General features: G+C 41.8%; 1 protein-coding gene across 1 annotated transcript; it reads right to left on the bottom strand.

The window, feature by feature from the left end:
• Nucleotides 1-259: 259 nt before the first annotated feature.
• Nucleotides 260-3,724, bottom strand: LOC148038803 (putative mannitol dehydrogenase). Its single transcript, XM_087674659.1, has 6 exons — nucleotides 3,449-3,724; nucleotides 3,148-3,261; nucleotides 2,318-2,551; nucleotides 1,725-2,010; nucleotides 1,049-1,202; nucleotides 260-884 (listed from the first exon to the last, which is right to left on the bottom strand). The coding sequence occupies exons 1-6, from the start codon at nucleotides 3,520-3,522 to the stop codon at nucleotides 685-687; spliced, it is 1,062 nt and encodes a 353-aa protein (XP_087530785.1). The 5' UTR covers nucleotides 3,523-3,724; the 3' UTR covers nucleotides 260-684.
• Between the last annotated feature and the right edge of the window lie 18,342 nt (nucleotides 3,725-22,066).

The following is a 22,066-nucleotide window of genomic DNA, read 5'->3' on the forward strand; positions in this document are numbered from 1 at the left end:
CCAAGATCCAAGATTTTAATGTTAACATATTGTTCAATGTGACTACATACATTCATTTGTCTTTTAGAGTTAGTTTATATTCAATAGAATCATCTACACACTTTTATCTCATTGACTCACTTTACAATTAAGAGGAAAACCTTATCTAACAGGTTTGGGGAATGGTGGAATAGACTACGTGAATGGGATATCAAATTTTAAAACTTGTAAATGTACATGCTCATAGCTTTTTAAGAAAGAACACAAGATAACATAAGACTAGATGAATGGAAGTGTCCATTTCAAAACTTGTAAATATACATACTCATAGCATTTTAAGAAAGAACATAGGATAGCATAAGATCGGTTATAATAGCCATTGCTTATAGAAGCTAAGTTCTAGCTTGGGAAGTTTTAATATATGTAAATTCTTACTATCATGTGCATTCAAGGCCTATTTAAAAATCTTCATCTATGAGATATCATGAATATATCCTATGCTTTTTCTATTCGCCTTGCGAATACCCCTACAAAATGGTACCCTTTTGTGCATGAAAGTTTTCTTAAAAGAGAGTTTGAAAATCCCCTATTTTGAATCCTTGTAAAATGCTTATATATTTGTGACTCAACCCCTTGAGAGTTCTAACCATATATAGACATGTCGTTGTCAGAATGGGTATGAGCTTTGATCATGGTGGTATATGCTTATGCTTTCAAAGACCCTTCCACATCAATGACAAATCTGTACTTCACATCAGCCTTTCCTAGTCTCTCCATTGCTTTATTCACATAATCGATGGGAATTTTCTCTATCGTAGCTGTAATATTTTTCTCACCACAGAAGTCAATCATTTCTTGTGTCTCAATCATTCCTCCAATGTTACTGCCCACAACTGTTTTTCGACCTAATAAATTATGACAAATAGTAAAAATAAAAGAGTGAGATTTTCAAATTTAGAAACTTAGAATAATGTTCTTGAAATTTTGCAAAAACCACATTGAGCTTATTTTGATAATATTTTGCAAATTCTATCAAATTGTTTTGAATATTAATAAGTAAGAAGCTTACCATTCACAATAGAAAATGGTCGTATGCTTAGGGCTTCCTCTGGAAGGCCCACCAATACCAACTTTCCATCAACAGTCAACAAACTCAATAAAGGATCAATGGGGTGAGGCATAGCAACAGTGTCTATAATGTAGTCGAAAGTTCCCTTAGCTTTCTGAAAAAAAGTATTGATAAAAGACCATAAGTACCATCTTATAGCTTTCTGAACCTTTTGAGTATTATAATTTTTGGTTTTCCATTACATGAACTTAATCGATTGCTCCTCAGTAAATGCAAGAAAAATGGATCTTTTTTTGAAATGGCACAAAAGATTTGATTTACTAGATCCGTACTCTCACTTGGAACCTTGATGTAGAATCTTACAAGTCAATTTCACAAGCTTATAGAGTGGAAAGACTTAAGTTTGAGAATTAAATCCTAAGTATCTATGCAAATATGTATGCATTGTATATCATTGCATGTAGAATGGAATACATGTATGTATATATATGCATAGATACATACATATGTACATATGTATCAATTGATTGTATATCCATGAATTTATATATGTATTGTATATCTATGCCTGCATGAATGAAAATGTGCATGTATTCATGTTGTCTCTCTTCATTCTTAAGAATATTAATGTTTTCATTTACACTTATGTGCATATGTAGAGTGAAGCCCTGCAAACCTCCATTTGTTGTGGATCTTTGCTAACTATGAAATCATCAGCTCCAAGCACTTCCTTGGCTTCTTTTTCTTTGTGCGGCGATGTGCTTATCACAGTAACATGCAATCCAAAGGCCTTTCCAAACTTCACCCCCATGTGGCCAAGCCCACCTAAACCCACCACTCCAAAACGAGCTCCTGGTTGCGTCATTCCAAAGTGCTTCATGGGGCTATACATTGTGATACCAGCACATAGCAAAGGTGCAGATGCATCTAAAGGTAAGTTCTTGGGAACCTTGACACAAAATCTGCCAATAGAAAAGAATGAGAAAAATGGGTTATTTTTTACATTTTTCCATAACGAAAAAGGGGCTATTTTCCCCTATAGTATTCATCCTCATGAGCTTCTGCTCAAGAGGCACTGCATAGCTAGATAGGTGCATTTGGGGGCCAACAAGCCAACAGTTGCCCTACCCCCAAAACACACCTAGGTAGGTATGCGATCCCTCCCTTGTAGAAGCTCATGATGTTGTTATAATTTACAATGTGGGAATTATAGTGGGAATGTGCCCAAAACTTCTCAAGTCTATATTCATGAATGAGAGGAGATGATACTTTTGATTCACGACCACGATGTTGGAGTAGCCACCATATGTTATAGTTCCGTCCACATCCACAGATCCATAAGTATAAATCACTCTTGAGCAGTATTGTTCTAGATTCTTCTTACAAGCAGCACAAGAGTCACCACCACATGAGCCAACCATGCACCCGACCCCAACGTGATCCCCTTCTTTAACCTTGGTCACATTGGAGCCAACTTCTGTGACAATGCCCATGAACTCATGCCTGTGTAAGGAGCAACAAGGAAGTCATGAATCTTATTCATGTCCAGGCAAATTGTAAACATATTTATAGAAGGTGGAGACTGCTTAATCATATGGAAGGCTTTATGGTTTTAATCATGAGTTAAAGCGTAAACAGTCGTAAACTGATTGCCCCTTTCCATGCCATCCTTTTGTTTCTGTGTTTTATCGGAAAGGGAATCACAATTTAGGAGATCTACTGACAGTGTGGACTCACAACAGATCAGGTTTAGGAAATCCATTGACAGTGTAGACTGATAGTGATAACAGATTAGATACATCACTCAGACTTAGGAGATGTATCTATACTGTGGACTGACAACAGATTAACTTGCCAAAAACGGCATGTAATATTCTTCTGCACACGAGTGAGCTAATTGTTTAATATACTGCTAGTACAATCCAGCTTGACTACTGATGCAAAAAGGCAGGACTTGATACAGATGAAATCATGTGAGCTTGTGCAAGTGGGCGAGCTTAATTATGAATAGTGCAGAACTGCTTATACTGCTGTTGAAATGTGAGGAGATTAAGAAGTATGGAGAAGGGGTTAGGGCAGGTTAATCTTGTGCTAATTACCCGGGCACGACGGGGTAGCGTGTGCCGCCCCATCCGTTGGTGATGATGTGCAGGTCGGAGTGGCAGATGCCGCAGGCCACCACCTTGAAGGTCACGTCGTCCGGCCCAGTAGCCCTGCCAGTATCATGCCACAGAATTTAGTGATAGCACCTTAATTACAACAAGGTTCATAATATCCTCCGTATTATGCTTTAACGATAATTCCCAAGTAGCGGAATGGGTGGCTCTTAGATCTCTGCGTTAGTGAGGCGAGACTCAGTAGCTACTCAGTGATGATGGTGATGGTGATGGTGATGATCACCTTCTTTGAAAGGAGAAGGGCGAGAGGTGGCCAGAGGTGTCCTTGGCAGCATAACCCACAGCCGGCCGAGCCATCCTTGTCTGTGCTGTGTCTCTGTGTGTATGGATGGATGGATGGAGAGAGAGAGAGAGAGAGAGAGAGAGAAAGAGAGAGAGAGAGCTCTGTGTGTATGGATGGATGGATGGATGGAGAGAGAGACAGACAGAGAGATATAAGATGTTCAGTCCCTGTAATCGCCCTACCCCTTGTGGCTATACACAACCCAAGCTGGTGGCACTATCCTGTGCACTCCTTTATAGCAATCATTGGCCCCAAGGCCAGTCATCTCCACTGTTCATGAAAAATATTTTTGGTATTATATACAAAAACCTCAAGCTCAATTTTTAAGAGCCATTTTTGAATCATATTACATGTATTTGTCATTTTTGCAACTAAAATTTTTCAAGGGTTCAATGCTTTGAATATATTTCTTTAAGTTTTTTTTTTTTTTGGAAATTTTTGCAATTCACTTTACATTAAACCTTGGTTTATCGTGAGCACTCATCATCCCTCAACTCTCTCTATAGCCTTTACCAAAGCTCGAAGGTTTCATGTAAATTGAATTGCAACATTTTTTTTCAAAATTTAAAGAAGAAACTTTACAGCTTTGAACTTGACAAAAAGTTTAGTTATTAAAATAAAATGTGTGTACGTATGTGTATATAGATTCAAAAATCCCTCCAAAATTTTGAGTTAAAGGTCTGCATCTACTACCGAACATATTTTTCATGAACATTGTCTAAGTGCATGTGTTTCCTTCATTTCATGGGTAGCTATCAAATGTACACGTGTGTCCCCTTTCTAGTTTTTTCTAGCACACCTCATTGCCTACCTCACTAGAAGCAATGCTGCACTTGAAAACCGTGATGGAGAGAGACTACACGTAGCATATGGCCCACTCACCCTCTCACCATTTTAATTTTATAAAGGCATAAAATTGAGTGTTTGAGTGTCCTAAATACAAGTAAAACTACATAACATTGTAGCACATAAATAATTTTCAAATTTCTTAAATCATTTCCATAATTTCAACTGTGAATAAAGTCCTCACCTATCCTCATATTTGAGCACCGACTCAAGGAGAATACAAGTTCCTTTTTAAGGGAAAATCAGGATTCTTGGATAGAACTTTACTTTACTGAATTAAGAGAGAGAGAGGGACACACACACGCACGCACGCACACGCACACACACACACACACACACACACAATGGAAGCTCTTTTCACAAATGTGAAAGGAGTAGAGAAAGAGAAATATAACATCATTGTAGGAGTACCAAATTGAAGGACTCTCATAACAATGATGTGACTATTGGCAATGGAAAGTTCTAGGAAGCCAATTATCCAAAATTTACCATGAAACTTCACGTATCCTTTGTTTTAATTTTTCTTCACTTACATATATGTGTACTTTTGTATGTCAACATTATAGGAAAATATCCGAATCACTAGTGCATGTGTATTTTTCTCATATCATGCTTGTTGCTAGATTCAACTCTTATCTTTTTAAACCATAGAAGTGAGTTTGAATTTTTATTGCAAGTATCCTTAAGGATTAGTTTCTATATATACAATGTTCCTAAAAAGTGCTTTCAATATATTAACAATACAGTCCAATATGATAACATTACACGATATACTATTCGACGTCCATAAACCTTTAAAAATGAGAATTTCTTTTATTGAAATTATTGAGATTGCTACAAGAATGTATACAAGGGATTCTTAAAATGTGAATATAGTAAAAGTACCCCTTTAGCAAGGCCTATTGGCCTCAACATGGCATTTAGGCTTATGTATCAACCTTTGTAGCTATCATTCTTCTCATAAGGCAACCAAGGAGACTAATAATCCATTATCTAAGAGTAGTAAAGCAATTAAAAGGGACTACCATAACCCATGATAGAGATATAAAGGTGACCATGTAGGGTCTACCATAACCCATGATAGAGATATAAAGGCGACCATGTCTTTAGCCTCCCGAATCTTCAATAGAGTTCATAACACTTATTATGAGATGCCAAAAGGTGAAGGGTCAAAGAGGACACATCCTTGCCCTTTGTCCCAATAAAGCTTGATTCCATGTAATATTATCATGAGACCCAACATGGCTAAACCATATCTATAATATGTTTTCCCAAAACTTCTTGACACTTCCATTCTCAAAACAAATGAAATAGGTCTTCTTTCTCCAATCTATAAAGTGGAGAGTGGTTTGAGAGGGACATACATTTGAGTAACTTATTCCTTGTAAGAAGCTTCACCATCATAAGTATCCCTTAAAAGGCATTGATGCTTTCCAATAGAGTAGTAACCTTCAATGCAACCAAAGCTAAAGAGTTTCATTTAACAATTGTTAAAAATATGTTATGCCTTACCAAAATGCATGGGTTTTCACAAAGCAACATAATTGCCTCTCATGGGAAATTTTCTTAACCTTGCAAATTGGGACATCTTTACAACCTAGATGATTGAGTCTAAATTGAGCTTTAAATCTTAGAAAATTATGCAAATCTTCCTTAAGCATAGAGAATTACAAGGGATTTCTATATAGGCACTTGAAAACATGTGATGCCCTTGATATTAAGTTGTTGACTTGGTGCTTCTACAGTAGCAGAGACAAGAAATTAGAATCTACATGTAAAGTACACGTTTATCCTAAGTGACAAAGCATATCCTAACACATGTATCACCTCTATGTATTTTCAATCTACTTATAAAGATCTAGCATGTTGGCTATATGATACTATTTTCGTGTAGAAGTAGACAATTAATGGGCCATCAAAGAAATACTATTGCAAGGTATTTGTTAGACTCTACCTCCCTCCATCCCCCCCCCTCTCTCTCTCTCTCTCTCCACACACACACACACACACAAAATAATTGCCAACTTGCATGCTATATGCAGCCATGATTTACCATTCAACCAAAATGATCACTTCCTTGTAGCTCCTAAAACACACACACACACACAATATAATTGCCAACCATCAAAGAAATACTATTGCAAGGTATTTGTTAGACTCTACCTCCCTCCCTCCCTCCCCCCCCCCCCCCTCTCTCTCTCTCTCTCTCTCTCTCTCTCCACACACACACAAAATAATTGCCAACTTGCATGCTATATGCAGCCATGATTTACTATTCAACCAACATGATCACTTCTTTGTAGCTCCTAAAACACACAAACACACACACACACACAATATAATTGCCAACTAGGGGTCTCACCGTGTGGCATGCTCGCACTTCTGATCATGTGCTTGGCAGCTGCCGCATGGCACCTCCAACCTTGATCGTCCTGACTCCTACCCGTCGCGCTATCCCTCCCTGTGATCCGCTGGGTACGGTCTGCCATCTCTCTCTCTCTCTCCTCTCTCTCTCTCTCTCTCTCTCTCTCTCTCTCTCTCTCTCTCTGTTACACTGGTCTGTGTCTCCTCCATCCGCTGCGTCTGCCCCGTCCGTCACCATCCACCCTATCAACCCCTTGACACGTGGTCCCATCACCGACAAGTTCATCCGTCACCAGCTGACCCATCACGCTGTCCATCATCCCATCAACCCCCAGCGCCTTTGCCAGTTGGTTGGGACTGCTCAAATCCTCATTCACCCGGGCACGTGCAGCACAGACACCATCGCCAGCTAGTCTGTGCTCATGCACCCTTGCGGCACTCAACAAGGTCACCCTTGCCCGCCTCCATGCCCCCCCGGCTGCCTACCCACAACCATGCCACCCCCCCCCCCCCCCCCCCTGTCGACTGCCCACCCAATCGTTTATCTTTCTACAATATTTTAGAAATTTTCAACAGTTTATTGTCCAATATTGATTGCCAAATTGACTTCAATATGATAATTGTCATGTTCTAGCATTCAAACTGGCCCTAGAGACTACCACCCTTGCAACCAAGCAACAATTCACACCAAGCTCCTAGTTTTGCTACTACTAAAGAGATTCTCTTAGAAACCACATTATTTCTCAAGTGCCAAATTGACTTCAATGTGGTAATTGTCATGTTTTGGCATTCAAGCAAGGAAGAGGTTGCCACCCTTACAACCAAGCAATACTTGACACCAAGCTAGTCTATCATGTAGATCAGCCTAGCCATATTTGCACTCTTTTCCAAAGCTAAGTAGTTCTCTTGCAAGCCCAAAAAAGAAGATGAAAAACACTTTTGTCCACTTTCTTAATCTTCTTCTTATTGATAATATACATCAAAACCCTTCAACCACATTATATTAACTTATTAAATTTCATCCTCTTCCAAGTCTTATTCTACAATGTCTTACTTTTACCCACAATCATAAATCTTTCATGCTTCTTTGAGAATCGAAAAGCTTTTATCAACCAAATCTCTTGATAGCCTTTAACCAACTAACATTTTTGTATTTCATCTATGAAGGCTACTTTTATTTCTTCTAGTTGAAGGCTTGTATCAACAAACTTGCTTTAGCTATAGTTCAATTAAGTCTTTCTTCCAGCACTTGGGGTTGTTACCAATGAAGAGCCTCTAAATTCCACATATTATTTGACATGCGAATTCCCTTATTAGAGAGACTATTTGCAAGCTTGGGCTAAATCAAAGTTGTAGGAGCCACTCCATCATCAAATGCTTTTCTATTAAGCCAAATGAATTTTTAGATTAATGTCACCTTGACTCCATACTCTTTCCACTCACACTCCTTAAACACTTGCTACCATGAGTTGAAATAATATATTTTTGTATTTGAGGATTTAATGCTTTAATCTTCAACTCCCAATGCAATTCTAGTAGCCTATTAAAGGTCCAAACATTATCCCACCCCTCCTTGCCTTTCACCATTTTCTTTATAATCTAGTCATCAAGTAGCACTACAAGATATAAACCTTATACCGACGTTTAAAACGACAAAAATGCAAATAACAAAATTTACCCCCATCGTTGCAAAAAGTGTCGTTATTGGCGACGCCATAGAACAGTTGGTATCACCGTCGCTATCAACGTCGGTGTTGGCGTCGGTGTTGGCGTCGGTATCAGCGTCGCCAATACCGACACGCTGATAGCGACGGTTGGCGACGTAAATAACAATGCCAACAACGACACGAGCAGTAAAATTTGCAACGCTAATAGCGACGGTAACAGGGAAAAAAAAAAATTGTGGCAGGGCAGCATATAGCACTGTGTGCTTTATGAGAGCCATACAAAATAGTTTATGCACTGTGTACAATGCGCTTGCAAACAAAAACAATGTATACTGAAATCATAACACTGATACATGAAATAAATACATGATCGCATAATAAGCGATTGGTACAATCATGACAAGATATCACTAATACATAGAAAATGTCTACATAGATCAGGCGACTCAAAAATAAAGGTGTGTGAGCTCCAGGGATCCAAGGGCGAGCTACATATCCTCGTCCCCGAAAGCTCGTCCCGCCATAAAGGAGCATCGAACGGACTCTGCAAAAAAAGAAACAACACATCAGTCCACCATGTAATAATGCATTTGAATATCTCATGGTAACTACGGACAAGAAAGATGAGTGACTTACAGGGCCGCCGCGTCTATACAATCGGTCGATCAATGAAGTGAGACCATGCCTCTCTGCATATCGAGTCTCAAGGCCAGTCGGATCGCGATTTGTAATGGAGTGTTACAAAGAAAACAAAATGCTAACTGTTAGAAACATGATTGTCAGTACAAAGAATATTTCAAAAAAATAAACAAGCAAAACAAAAGAAAAACTTACAAAGTCCTCCAAATATGTCCTATGGCCGCCACTCCCAAGATGATGGACCACTCCGGCCTCGAGTTGTGCCCTCACCGCCTCGCGCTGCTGACTCTAACGTCGTGGAGAATCTATAGCCTCCTCCCTCAGTCGGCACCAGTTGTCTGCATCTAACCACTCGGGCTTCGCAGCCCCACTCTTGATTGCCTTGCGTGCGTCGGATCGTCTATGTGACATGTATGCACACATGCAATCCATCATCTAGCCCGTAGAGAATCTATCTACTGAGGCTAGCACCGGAAACTCCTCGTGCAAGGATGCTACTATGTAGTCCTTGCTCCCCTCCGGTATGTTCTTCCAATGATCCAAGACGTTGTGTCGAAAAACTTGTTGGCACAACTCTCTCATGCGAGCCATCACCCTCCTCCCCTCATCATTCATGATGATGGCTCGTGACCTACTATCGACTAGATATCCATAACCCCCTGGAGTTTGCCTAAGATGGGTCCTCTTCCATCTTCGTTCACGCTCCTAGGCATATCCAAGAGACCCCCGTGCATCCGGCGTACCGACCGGGATAATATCTCTTGGAGTGGTACCCACAGGGGTGCCACCTGCTGATGGCTGCGGAGTAACTGGAGTAGACATCCCCACATGTGTGACAAATCCCTGAGGTGATGCAGCTCCAGCTGAATGATGAGACGGAGACACTGCGTCCGTGCCTCCACAGCATCCACCTGAGCCTGAGCCACGCTCCCTAGAAGGGCCACGAGAGTGAGGAGTCGCACCTGTATCCCGTGTCGACCGCGGGCTTACTGCCTCTGTATCTCTGCAGCATCCCCCTGATCCCGATGCACTCCCTCCCTCTAGCCCAAGTCATGAGCGTCGAGCTCATCTGCTCAAAGCCGAAGCATCCGATCACGCTGAAGTAGATCTAGCAGAGTGCCCTGACGAAGACCGAGACAACTCCTGGTCTGCCATATCTCTGAATCTCGCGATCTAGTCTGGAGACATCCGTGTGAAGATGTCTTGTAACTCCTCATCCCTCATCCCTCGACTCATCTTGAAAATGTCACCTGCACAGACAAAAAATGATGTTAGAATAATCAATTTAAATCATACAAAGCACAGTAATATAAATCATTTTAAAAAAATATCACTTAAAATGCATATCTTATGTACCCTTATAAGCGATTGGTCAACGAATTGAGTAAGTGGATGCTCCAAGTATAAAGTATCCTATGGTCCCATGTTAATCTCCTGACACAACGCCGCATATACTAGAAGGTCGATAGACATGTCACCACAAAAGAATGGGTCCAGCTCGTTCTCAAAGAATTCTTGGACTCCTATATTTCCATCATTGTTAACCGATGCTGGCTCCAAGCTTTCGATGGCCTCCACCCCTTACAATATCAACCCCTATATTTGCATATTATCTTCATCAATGCTCGGAACATCGCTTTGATCATATACTCTTGCACTTCGGGGAGTTGAAGGTATAACATACCACCATCGAGGTTGTCGGGGGTTTGGATAGAAGATTACTTGTTCACAAACACGTACAAGAGAGTTCAAACCATTGTGACATAAACCATGTCATAATACAATTAGCAAGCAAATGAGTCCATGCACCTGTTCACAATGGGCCGGCAACACAAAGGTGTCGCGCAAATCCGTCCATTTTTTTTCAGAATCTATTTCGAGAAATCCAGATGGACCTCGTCGAACTGTTGCTCCAACTCCTCCAAGTACCACTTTGAACCATTGCACATCAAATAGTATCATGGAGAAGCTACGGTAATCCACCGTAATAATACTTTGCAAGTTTCCAAAATACTCCATCTCATCCACAACCGTGTTTGGATCCGTTGCTCGTCACCGGCTCTCTTACTCGAACCTTGCCATGATACCACAGTCCATTGTGGAGCGCATTTTGTCAATACGCTCCACGCGAAAATGCCGTCCGTGCGACCATGCTGCACTATATATTTTGTACTGTACATTGAAACACTCAAATTAGATGTCGCATATAAAATTTAGATACGACAGATTCTAAACCCCTCATCACCTTTGGACTACATCCCCTCGAGAATTCCCACTCCTCCATTGAGACCTCTGTCCCTTCACGAGACGCTGCGGTCAAAGCTCCATGCAACCATCGCATTGACATGAACCGCGGCATCTCCTCCATGCCTTCGGGATATCGAATCGATTGATGACGCGTACTACGTCGGAATTCAGCTCGTGCTTCCTCTCGATCTTGCCTAGCGATCTGGTACTTGGCGAGCCACGTCTCCATAGAGGCATGGTGCAACATACAAAAGCGATTCACCTTCTCTTCCATTGAGGCATCCATTCTTTTTTCTACCCCATTTCCAACCACCACATCTCCAGTTAGTCTATCATGGTCCTTCAGCGACCATAGCATTTCATTGTCTGGTTCCACCGTTGGTAGCCATTGTGAAATATGCACTAGCGCCTCAGATACCAACCAACCTTCAGCCATACTACCTTCTGGCCGAGCTCGTTGTCGCACAAAGCCTTTCAGGGTTTTCATGAAGCGCTCCAAGAAGAACATCCATCGTGTATGGATAGGTCCAGCAATCTCCACTTCATCTACAAGATGCACAAGAATGTGGATTTGTATCGTGAGCATGCTGGTGGGCAGGTATTTCTCAAAGAGACAGACCGTCTCCACTGCTCCCCACTTCGCGGATTCAATAGAGGACGACTTAATCTCCTTCTGTGAGATCCATTGCACCAAAGTCAACAACCTGTAAATGGCCCTACGTATTTCTGGAGTAAGACATCCTGCGATCGCGATCGGTAGTACAAACTGCCACAAATGAGAAAGCATTATGAATAATAGCTACATTCCAAATAGCAAAATTCCCACGCTAATTACAATCCATTTGTAGTACAAACCTGACATATCTTATGCCAGTCATGGGATTTTAGCCCTGATAATTGGTTGTCTTTAGAAAATGCAGACCTGAGAGAATGCATCATACCCATTGGAGTGTGGATAGACTTGATTACTTGCTGCACAATGCGCTCTTCTTTAGTGGAAAAAACCCAAGGAGCGCGAGGAAGCTGCACGCGACCATCAACACTCGACTGCGGCCAAAGCGCCTCCATCTTACCTACCTCCTTCAAATCCATTTGTGCCCCTATAGTGTCTCTCTTTCGTGTGATGTGGTCCCATAACAAGCTACCCACATTCTTGAAAATATGCATGGGATCCAACAAGTGGTTGACCTGTAAGTGGGTCCAATATAGCAACTCGTACAAAACTAAAAAACCGTTGCATTCCATTTGGATGTGATTCCGCGTGGACCATTTTCAGCTCGTACCAGCTTGTGGCATTCATACGTGTTGGAGGTCATCCAAGGAAACCTTCCCTGAGTTCATGATCCTCTAGCAAGAAAGCAGCATGTCCTTGATATACCATCTTCTTCATGGTTCGTGACCTTCGAGAGTCTAACTGTGGCCCGCACAATGGACATGCATGATAACCTGAGGTAACCAGACCTGTTCCAACACCACGACCTAGTGAATACTTGCTTGAATGAGATAAAATATAGATATTACTAGCGAGAATGGAGGCTTGCTCACCTGAGCACTCTCCGAATCCCGAAAAGTCATGCATCGTCCACATGAGAATGACTCGAATATTGGCTGACCGTTGACCATCGCACCTGGTCATATCTTGCATGGTGTCCCCCTCCTCCCACAAAATCTTAAGCTCATCGACTAATGGAGATACACGTCCATATTTTTGACTTTGTAGCGGCCGGGGACGAGTAAGCTAAGGATGAGATGTCCTTTCTTTGTAAAAAGCCATGGAGGGATATTGTAGTTCACAAGGACTATAGACCACACACTATAAGAAGTTGAGCATAGACCGAATGGATTCATGCCATCCATTGCAAGACCGAGCCGAAGATTCCTTGGCTCTCGAGCAAAGCCTGGGAAGGTAGAGTCAATGTGGCTCCATGAGTATGAATCCGCTGATATTCGTTGAACTCCATCCATGGATCTATTATGCGCATGCCACATTGTCAAGCTCGCCATGTCGGACGTACAAAACATGTGGTTTATGCGGGGGATAAGCGGAAAGTGTCTGAGAACTTTTTGAGGGATGGTTTGCCCTTGCAAGTCCTGTCGATACCTATGAGCACCACACTTTGGACATGTCTCCATAGTCTCGTATTCTCCTCAAAACAGTATGCAATCGTTGATACATGCATGGATGTTATTGTAGTCCATGCCAAGCTTCCGTAAAACATGTCGTGCATCATCACGAGACTTAGGCATGGTATTTGCAGGTGGTAATATATGATATTTCAATAACTTGAAAAAAATCATAAAATACCTTGAAAAAGAACAAATGTTTGTAATAATAGTGCCGAAAAAAAAATCAATGAAGCGTATATACAAGGTACCTGAACAACTCGGTCACACTCCTATCGCTCCACCCGTATTTTGCTTGCACACTTAAGAGTGCAAGCAGTGTCTTCAGCCGAGATACTCAGTACCCATCATATAATGGTATGGATGCTTCCTCTCTAAGCGGATCAGAAGTCTCGATATCCATGGGAATCAATGCATCAATCATTGCCTCCTTCTCAGGCTCCAAGATTGTAGGTAGGTCTGGATTGTTGCCTGTCTCCTCTAGCATTGATGGTATAGATTGGCCTTGCGAGTGGTGGATTGGCTCCTGCACTCCATCCATCACACATCCACGTACTCTTCTAATTGGGTGCAAAGGGTGCACTTCTCCTTGGGATGAGACATCACCCCCATGGATAGAAAATTTGCCAGCGAGATCCAATCTTATTGTATATAGTATTCAATTATCTTGCGAGTACAATGCATGATTGATATTAACTTCAAATTACAGTTTGCTAAAAATCCGCAATCGCCTGATCAATGATCTTAGATTGAAACTCGCCAAATCGTCATACGTGTTCTATAGACAATCGACGTTTTCGTCTAATTGTCAGCTTGCATTGAGAGCAAGGACATGGGACACGCTGATTAAGATATGCCTCGCGATCTTGAACAACAGGACCTTCTTCGTTTTCCATTTTGTCTATGTTACAACAAACAATTTGTTTTTGTTATCATTCTTTTCTTTTCTTAGATTGTTATCCTCTCCTTCCATCTCTCTCTTTTTCTATGACCTAGCATATAGTATCACAGAACACTAGTATTTAGTACCTAGTACTTAGTACCTAGCACATAATATCATAGCATCTTAGTATCTAGCACCTAGTACTCTAATATCATAGTGCGAAGTACCCAGTACTATGATACTATGTAATAGGTGCCAGGGTACCCTCTCTTTCTCTCTTTCCCTATTAGGTTTAATGATTTTTTCTCTTTTTCTCTCTCCTTTCTTCTCCCTCATTTTTTTCTCTCTCCTCTCCCTCTCTCATTTCCCTTTCTCTCTTCCTCCCCCTCTCTCATTTCCTCTCCCTCCCTCACCCTAACCCTCTCTTTCTCTCTTTCCCTATTAGGTTTAATGATTTTTCTCGTTTTCTCTCTCCTCTCTCTCTCATTTCCTTTTCTCTCTCCTCTCCCTCTCTCATTTCCCTTTCTCTCTTTCTCTCCCTCTCTCATTTCCTGTCCCTCCCTCACCATGACCCTCTCTTTCTCCCTTTCTCTATTAGATTTAATGATTTTTTATCTTTTTCTCTCTCCTCTCCCTCTCATTCATTTTTCTCTCTCCTCTCCCTCTCTCATTCCCTTTTCTCTCTTTCTCTCCCTCTCTCATTTCCTCTCCCTCCCTCACCCTGACCCTCTCTTTCTCTCTTTTCCCATTAGGTTTAATTATCTTTCTCTATTTTTCTCTCTCCTATCTCTCTCATTCCTTTTTCTCTCTCCTCTACCTCTCTCATTTCCTTTTCTCTCTTCCTCTCCCTCTCTCATTTCCTCTCTCTCCCTCGCCCTCACCCTCTCTTTCTCTCTTTTCCTATTAGGTTTAATGATTTTTCTCTCTTTTTCTCTCTCCTCTCTCTCTCTCTCTCATTTTTTCTCTCTCCTCTCTCTCTCTCATTTCATTTTCTCTCTTCCTCTACCTGTCTCATTTCCTCTTCCTCCCTCTCCCTCACCTTCTCTTTCTCTCTTTCCCTATTAGGTTTAATGATTTTTCTCTCTTTTTCTCTCTCCTCTCTCTCTCTCTCATTTTTTCTCTCTCCTCTCCCTCTCTCATTTACCTTTCTCTCTTTCTCTCCCTCTCTCATTTCCTGTCCCTCCCTCACCTTGACCCTCTCTTTTTCTCTTTCTCTATTAGATTTAGTAATTTTTTCTCTTTTTCTCTCTCCTCTCCCTCTCTCTTTTTTTCTCTCTCCTCTCCTTGTCTCATTTTCCTTTCTTTCTTTCTCTCCCTCTCTCATTTCCTCTCCCTCCCTCACCCTGACTCTCTCTTTCTCTATTTTTCTATTAGGTTTAATGATCTTTCTCTCTTTTTCTCTCTCCTCTCTCTCTCATTTCTTGTTGTCTCTCCTCTCCCTCTCTCATTTCCTTTTCTCTCTTCCTCTCCCTCTCTCATTTCCTCTCCCTCCCTCACCCTCACTCTCACCCACACCCTCTCTTTCTCTGTTTGCCTATTATGTTAAACATCTTATCTCTTTTTCTCTCTCCTCTCATTCTCTCTTTTTTTTCTCTCTCCTCTCCCTCTCTCATTTCCTTTTGCTCTCCTCCTCTCCTTCTCTCATTTCTTCTCCCTCCCTCTCCCTCTCTCATTTCCCTACTATGTTTTCGTCTCCCCCCCTTTCCCTCTCCCTCTCTCATTCCCTCTCCCTCTCTTCCTGCCCCTCCCTCTCCTATTTCCTCCCTCTCCCTCTCTTTAATTTCCCTCTCCCTCTCCCTCTCCCTCTCTCATTTTCTCTCTCTCTTCCTCCCCCTCCCTCTCCCTCTCTTTAATTTCCCTCTCTTTCTCCCTCTCCCTCTCCGTCTCCCTCATTTCTTCTCCCTCTCTCATTATATACAAATTATACAAAAAATAAATAAATAAGAGAGAGAATACACTCTCCCTCCCTCTCGTTCTCTCATTTCATCCCCCTCCCTCTTCCATTTCCTCCCTCTCCCTCTCCCTCTCTTTCTCTCTCTCTCCCTCCCTCCCCCTCCCTCTCTCTCTCTTTATCTCTCATTTCCTCTCCCTCTCTCAATATATATACACAAATCACATAAGAAAAAGTAAAAGAGAGAGAGAATGCACTCTCCTTCCCTCTCCCTCTCTCATTTCCTCCCCCCTCCCCCCTCCCCCCTCCCTCTCTTTCTCTTTCTCTTTCTCTCTCCCTCTCCCTCTCTCATTCCCTCTCCCTCTCCCTCTCTCATTTCCTCTCTCTCTTCCTCCCTCTCCCTCTCTCATTTCCTTCCCCTCGCTCTCCCATTTCCTCCCTCTCCCTCTCTTTAATTTCCCTCTCTTTCTCCCTCTCCCTCTCTCTCATTTCTTCTCCCTCTCTCATTATATACAAATTATACAAAAAATAAATAAATAAGAGAGAGAATACACCCTCCCTCTCGTTCTCTCATTTCATCCCCCTCCCTCTTCCATTTCCTCCCTCTCTCTCTCTCTCCCTCCCTCCCCCTCCCTCTTCCATTTCCTCGCTCTCCCTCTCTTTCTCTCTCATTTCCTCTCCCTCTCTTAATATATATACACAAATCATATAAGTAAAAGTAAAAGAGAGAGAGAATGCACTCTCCCTCTCTCTCCCTCTCTCATTTCCTCCCCATCCCTCTCCCTCTCTTTCTCTCTCTCCCCCTCTCTTTCTCTTTCTCTCCCTCCCTCTCATTCTCCCTCTCTTTCTCTCTCATTTCCTCTCCTAAACAAGCAAAAGAAGGAGAGAATTAAACCCTAAATAAGCAAAAGAATGAGAGAATGGACTCACTGACCATTGTTGAGATATTGAGCTCCACTCGTGATATGCCAAGGTGACCGTTGTGCATTTATGTCACCGACTTGTTAGCTGTAGATGCGGTTGGTACACTACCCATGAATAATAGCTAGATGACAGCTATCCTTATCTACTCTAGTTCGTGGCTCAGTTAGTATGCCACCTTAGTTAGTTGAGTTTGGTTTGAGACCCATATATAGGGTTCTTCTATTTCTATGTACTAGAGTTTTTTTTGGCTTACACAACTAAGAAGAGGAAAACTGTTTTCAGCCTCCACCTGTGTGTGTATTCCCCCATTGTGCAAGCAAAAAAGCTACAAGTGAGACTCCTTCCTTCTCTCCCACAATCTTGACATGGTATCAGAGCCTTGTTCGTGGTAAGGAGCTCAAGAAAGCAAACCAAGTTCGCGGTGTTCTGGTAAGAGAACCAATGTTGCTTTCATTTTTCTGTTTTGGGAGCAAGTCTCTGCAGGTAGCACAGCCGAAAAGTGCAAGAGTGCATTGTCTCAGATTGAGACGCCCTTCACGGTGTAGCAAGAGGGCAGTATATGCTGCGGGTAAAGGCTTTAGCCCTTGGTTGCTCTGTTTTTTTTATTTGAGGCCATTTCGGGGCCTGTTTTGGAGGCGAAAGTTTTCTGCATGCACTAAGGAAAATGCCATGTTTTATGATGTGCGACCACTGTTCTACAGGTCGATGAAAAGTTATTGTAGAAATTGCATCGTATGCCTGTGCGCAGAGACATTGGGAGTTACAGAATCATCCTTGTTGCCTGTTGATGCAAAATCGTCACTAGGAAGTGACTGTGTGGTCAAATACCACTTTCGTCAGTTTTGCAAATTTGCCCTTGTGAGGTTGAAGTTGTGTTCTTTGCAGGGACATAATTTTTTGTAGTGTTCTATAATGGCATCTGATTCTCTTTCACAGATTGTCACTGAAAAGCTTGACAAGAACAACTTCCAAGCATGGAAGTTTAGAATGACGAATTTCCTTATGGGAAAAGGATATTGGGAATTCGTTGCAGGAAATGAAGAAGAACCAGTTCTTCCTGATGTTCCCAATCAACAACAAATGCAGGCATTTAAAGCATGTCAAGATTATGGGAGAGAAGGAAGGAGTCTCACTTGTGCTTTCTTGCTTGCACAATGGGGGAATACACACAAAAGGTGGAGGCTGAAAAACAATTTTTCTCTTCTTAGTTGTGTAAGCCAAAAAGAACTCAAGTACATAGAAATAGAAGAACCCTATATATGGGTCTCAAAACCAAACTCAACTAACTAAGGTGGCATACTAACTGAGCCACGAACTAGAGTAGATAAGGATAGCTGTCATCTAGCTATTATTCATGGGCGGTGTACCAACCGCATCTGCAACAGATAAGTCGGTGACATAAATGCACAACGATCACCCTAGCATATCACGAGTGGAGCTCGATATCTCAACACTCCCCCTCGAGCTCAATCCCAATTCCTGCACACCAAGTAGGTCTCTGAACTTGCGCAGCTTCTTTGCTCCCAATGCCTTCATAAATATGTCAGCTACCCGATCCTCTGTGCTGACATAAACTAGATCAATAAGACCTAGTAACACCCTCTCCCGCACATAGTGATAATGCACCTCAATGTACTTTGTTCTAGCATGATAGACTGGGTTATTTGCCAAGTGTATACTACTCATATTGTCACAATAAATGACAACTGGCCCATATGTAGACTGATGCATATCATAAAGTAGCTTATGCAACCAAGCTACCTCACATGCAGCCATTGCTGCGCCCCTGTACTCAGCCTCTGTGCTTGACAAGGAAACTGTAGATTGTTTCTTGCTGCTCCAAGTGACTGCAGCACTCCCAAAAGAGAACACATATCCACTGGTAGATCGTCTATCAGAAATACTACCAGCGCAATCGGCATAAGTGTATCCATGCAACTGTATCTAAACCCCAGTCTCATGAAGTAGTCCATACTACAATGTGGACTTCACATACCTAAGTATACGTCTAGCCGCATCCAAATGCGGTTTCCTTGGAGCCTGCATAAACTGACTTACCAAGCTACCTCACATGCAGCCATTGCTGCACCCCTGTACTCAGCCTCTGTGCTCGACAAGGCAACTGTAGGCTGTTTCTTGCTGCTCCAAGTGACTGCATCACTCCCAAAAGAGAACACATATCCACTGGTAGATCGTCTATCAGAAATGCTACCAGCCCAATCAGCATCAGTGTAACCATGCAACTGTATCTGAACCCCAGTCTCATAAAATAGTCCATACTGCAATGTGGACTTTACATACTTGAGTATGCGTCTAGCCGTATCCAAATGCGGTTTCCTTGGAGCCTACATAAACTGACTTACCAATCCAACAGCATAGCTCAAATCTGGCCTGGTAATAGTCATATAAATCAAGCTTCCTACTATGCGTCTATACATAGTAGGGTCTTCCAAAAGCTCACCTGCATCTGCGCTCAGCTTCACATTCTGCTCCAAAGGAACCGAAATAGGCTTACAGCCTGTCATCCCATATTTGGACAGCATGTCCAATCCATACTGCCTCTGCAAGAGCCGTATCCCACTTGGTGATCTAATCACCTCAATGCCCAAGAAATAACGCAGCTCTCCCAAATCCTTCATCTCAAACTTCTGCTTCAATAGCATTTTCACATGAAGGATATCTTCATCACTATCACCTGTCATAATCAAATCATCAACATAAATGACAAGTAGCATAATACCTTTCTCTGTTTTTCTCACATAAAGTGAGAAATCTGCCTTGGAAATCTGAAAGCCAATAGTGACAAGATGCTATTCTATCTTGTCAGACCATGCTCTAGGTGCTTGCTTCAAGCCATACAATGCTTTTTTCAACCTGCAAACAAACTCAGGATGAACAGCATGCACATAACCTGGTGGCTGCTCCATATATACCTCTTCTTGCAAATCACCATGCAAGAAGGCATTCTTTACATCCATCTGATGTAAAGACCATTCCTTTGATGCAGCCATAGCAATGACTGCTCTTACGGTTGCTATCCTTGCAATCGGACTAAATGTTTCTTCATAATCAATGCCATATGTTTGTGCATACCCCTTGACTACTAATCTTGCCTTGTATCTGTTCACAGAATCATCTGCATTGTGCTTCACCTTATAAACCCACTTACAGCCAATTGCATTCTTATCTTTAGGCAAAGGTACCAATTCCCATGTAGCATTTGCTTCCAAGGCATCCATTTCTTCATCCATGGCTTTCTCCCATTTTTCTTTTTCCATGGCTTACTCAAAAGAAGTGGGTTCTGGTTCCTGTATCACTTTGACTATATAGGCATAGTGAATGGCTGTAAATCCATCATATTTCAGCCTATCCACAGGATACCTAGCTCTGGTAGACCTGCACAAAGTAGGTTCACTCCCAGGTGCTCTCAAAACATCCCTGGTCTTCCTTAATCCAGGTGTAACAATAGAAGGAATACCCAACTCATCATCAATGCTCTATTCTGAGCCACTGGATTCACTATCCACATAAGAGTGACCTACGTTCACATCAAATATGGGCTGATCTACCTTCTCTTTTCCTTTTCGTGATACCCGAATACCACTATCTGCATTGCTTTGAGAAGATTCGCCTGATCTCAATCTGTCTGTCCATGGCGAAGAATGTGAACCACTGCTAGAGGACGTTCCAGGTCCACTAATATTTTGTGACTGCTACTGTGAATTCTGGGCAGCATTACCATTTTGTGCATCTACATCATCAATCACATTTACTGGTTTATACCAACTACTCATCTCATAAAAAACAACATCTCTGCTCACTGTAAACTTACGAGTAGAAGGGTTATAGCATCTATACCCTTTCTGCTCTGCAGAGAGTAACCAATAAAGATGCACTTCTCAGCTTTTGGATCCAACTTGGATCTCAACTCATCTGGCACATGAACATAGGCAATGCAACCAAAAATCTTCAAATGAGAAATATCTGGTTTCCTACCAGTATACCTCTCCTCTGGAGTCATCCCATGTATTGCTGCAGTGGGAGTCCTATTCATTATGTAGACTGCTGTACAAACTGCTTCAGCCCACCAGTAAAAATCTGGCAAGTCTTTTTCGTTGAGCATGGCACGAGATACACCTCTCCAATATGCCTGTTTTTCCTTTTTGCAATTCCATTTTGTTGTGGGGTATGACTGTATGAATATTGCTACTTTATGCCATGCTCCTGCAGGAACCTTGCAAACTCATTTGAGAGGTACTCTCCCCCTCCATCTGACCTTAGGCATTTTATTTGCATGCCTGTTTCTTTTTTAACCATAGCTTTAAGAGTTTTGAAATGCCCAAAAACTTCACTTTTCTTTTTCATAAAATACACCTAAACTTGTCTACTATAGTCATCAATGAAAGTGACAAAATAATAACAGCCTCCAAGAGATGCAGCTTTAGTAGTCCACACATCAGAGTGTATTAATTCCAATGGCTTCTTACTCTCTTGAACATGTCTAGGAAATGGTTTCCTTGCCTGTTTTCCAAATTGGCAGGCTTCACATACCTTATGCATTTCTGCAACCTTGAATTTAGGCAATCCTACAATAATATTTCGGGCCTGCATTGATTTAAGTCGATATACATTAACATGACCAATGCGTTTATGCCAGATATCAATATCTACAACTACACCAGTCCCATGTGCAAACATTGCTGCACTCAATTCAGACATGTCTGCATCCAACGTAAACATTCTGCCCTTGTTCTTTCCTTTTGCTATCAAGTGACCTTTATTTTTCATATCCTCAACAAAGCATCCATGAGGATTAAATTTGACCTGCAAGCCCTGCTCAACCATTTGACCAACAGAAACCAGATTCTTGGTGATACTCAGGACATGAAATACATCGGACAGGTATTTCTTTTTCCCATCCTACATAGACAAATGAATTTTTCCAATCTGCACAATAAGATGTGCAGTATCAT

The sequence above is a fragment of the Lygodium microphyllum genome, chromosome 3, assembly GCF_053477565.2.
Source record: "Lygodium microphyllum isolate KBCC chromosome 3, Lygodium_microphyllum_v1.1.10, whole genome shotgun sequence".
Lineage (NCBI taxonomy): Eukaryota > Viridiplantae > Streptophyta > Polypodiopsida > Schizaeales > Lygodiaceae > Lygodium > Lygodium microphyllum.

What these genes read in the sequence shown, in the direction of transcription:
- LOC148038803 (XM_087674659.1), bottom strand. Translation starts at nt 3,522, where the DNA reads ATGGCTCGGCCGGCTGTGGGTTATGCTGCCAAGGACACCTCTGGCCAC. An exon ending in CCCTTCTCCTTTCAAAGAAG is followed by an intron (nt 3,262 to 3,448) that starts GTGATCATCACC and finishes TGATACTGGCAG; the next exon opens with GGCTACTGGGCCGGACGACG. An exon ending in ATCGTGGTCGTGAATCAAAA is followed by an intron (nt 2,011 to 2,317) that starts GTATCATCTCCT and finishes TTCTATTGGCAG; the next exon opens with ATTTTGTGTCAAGGTTCCCA.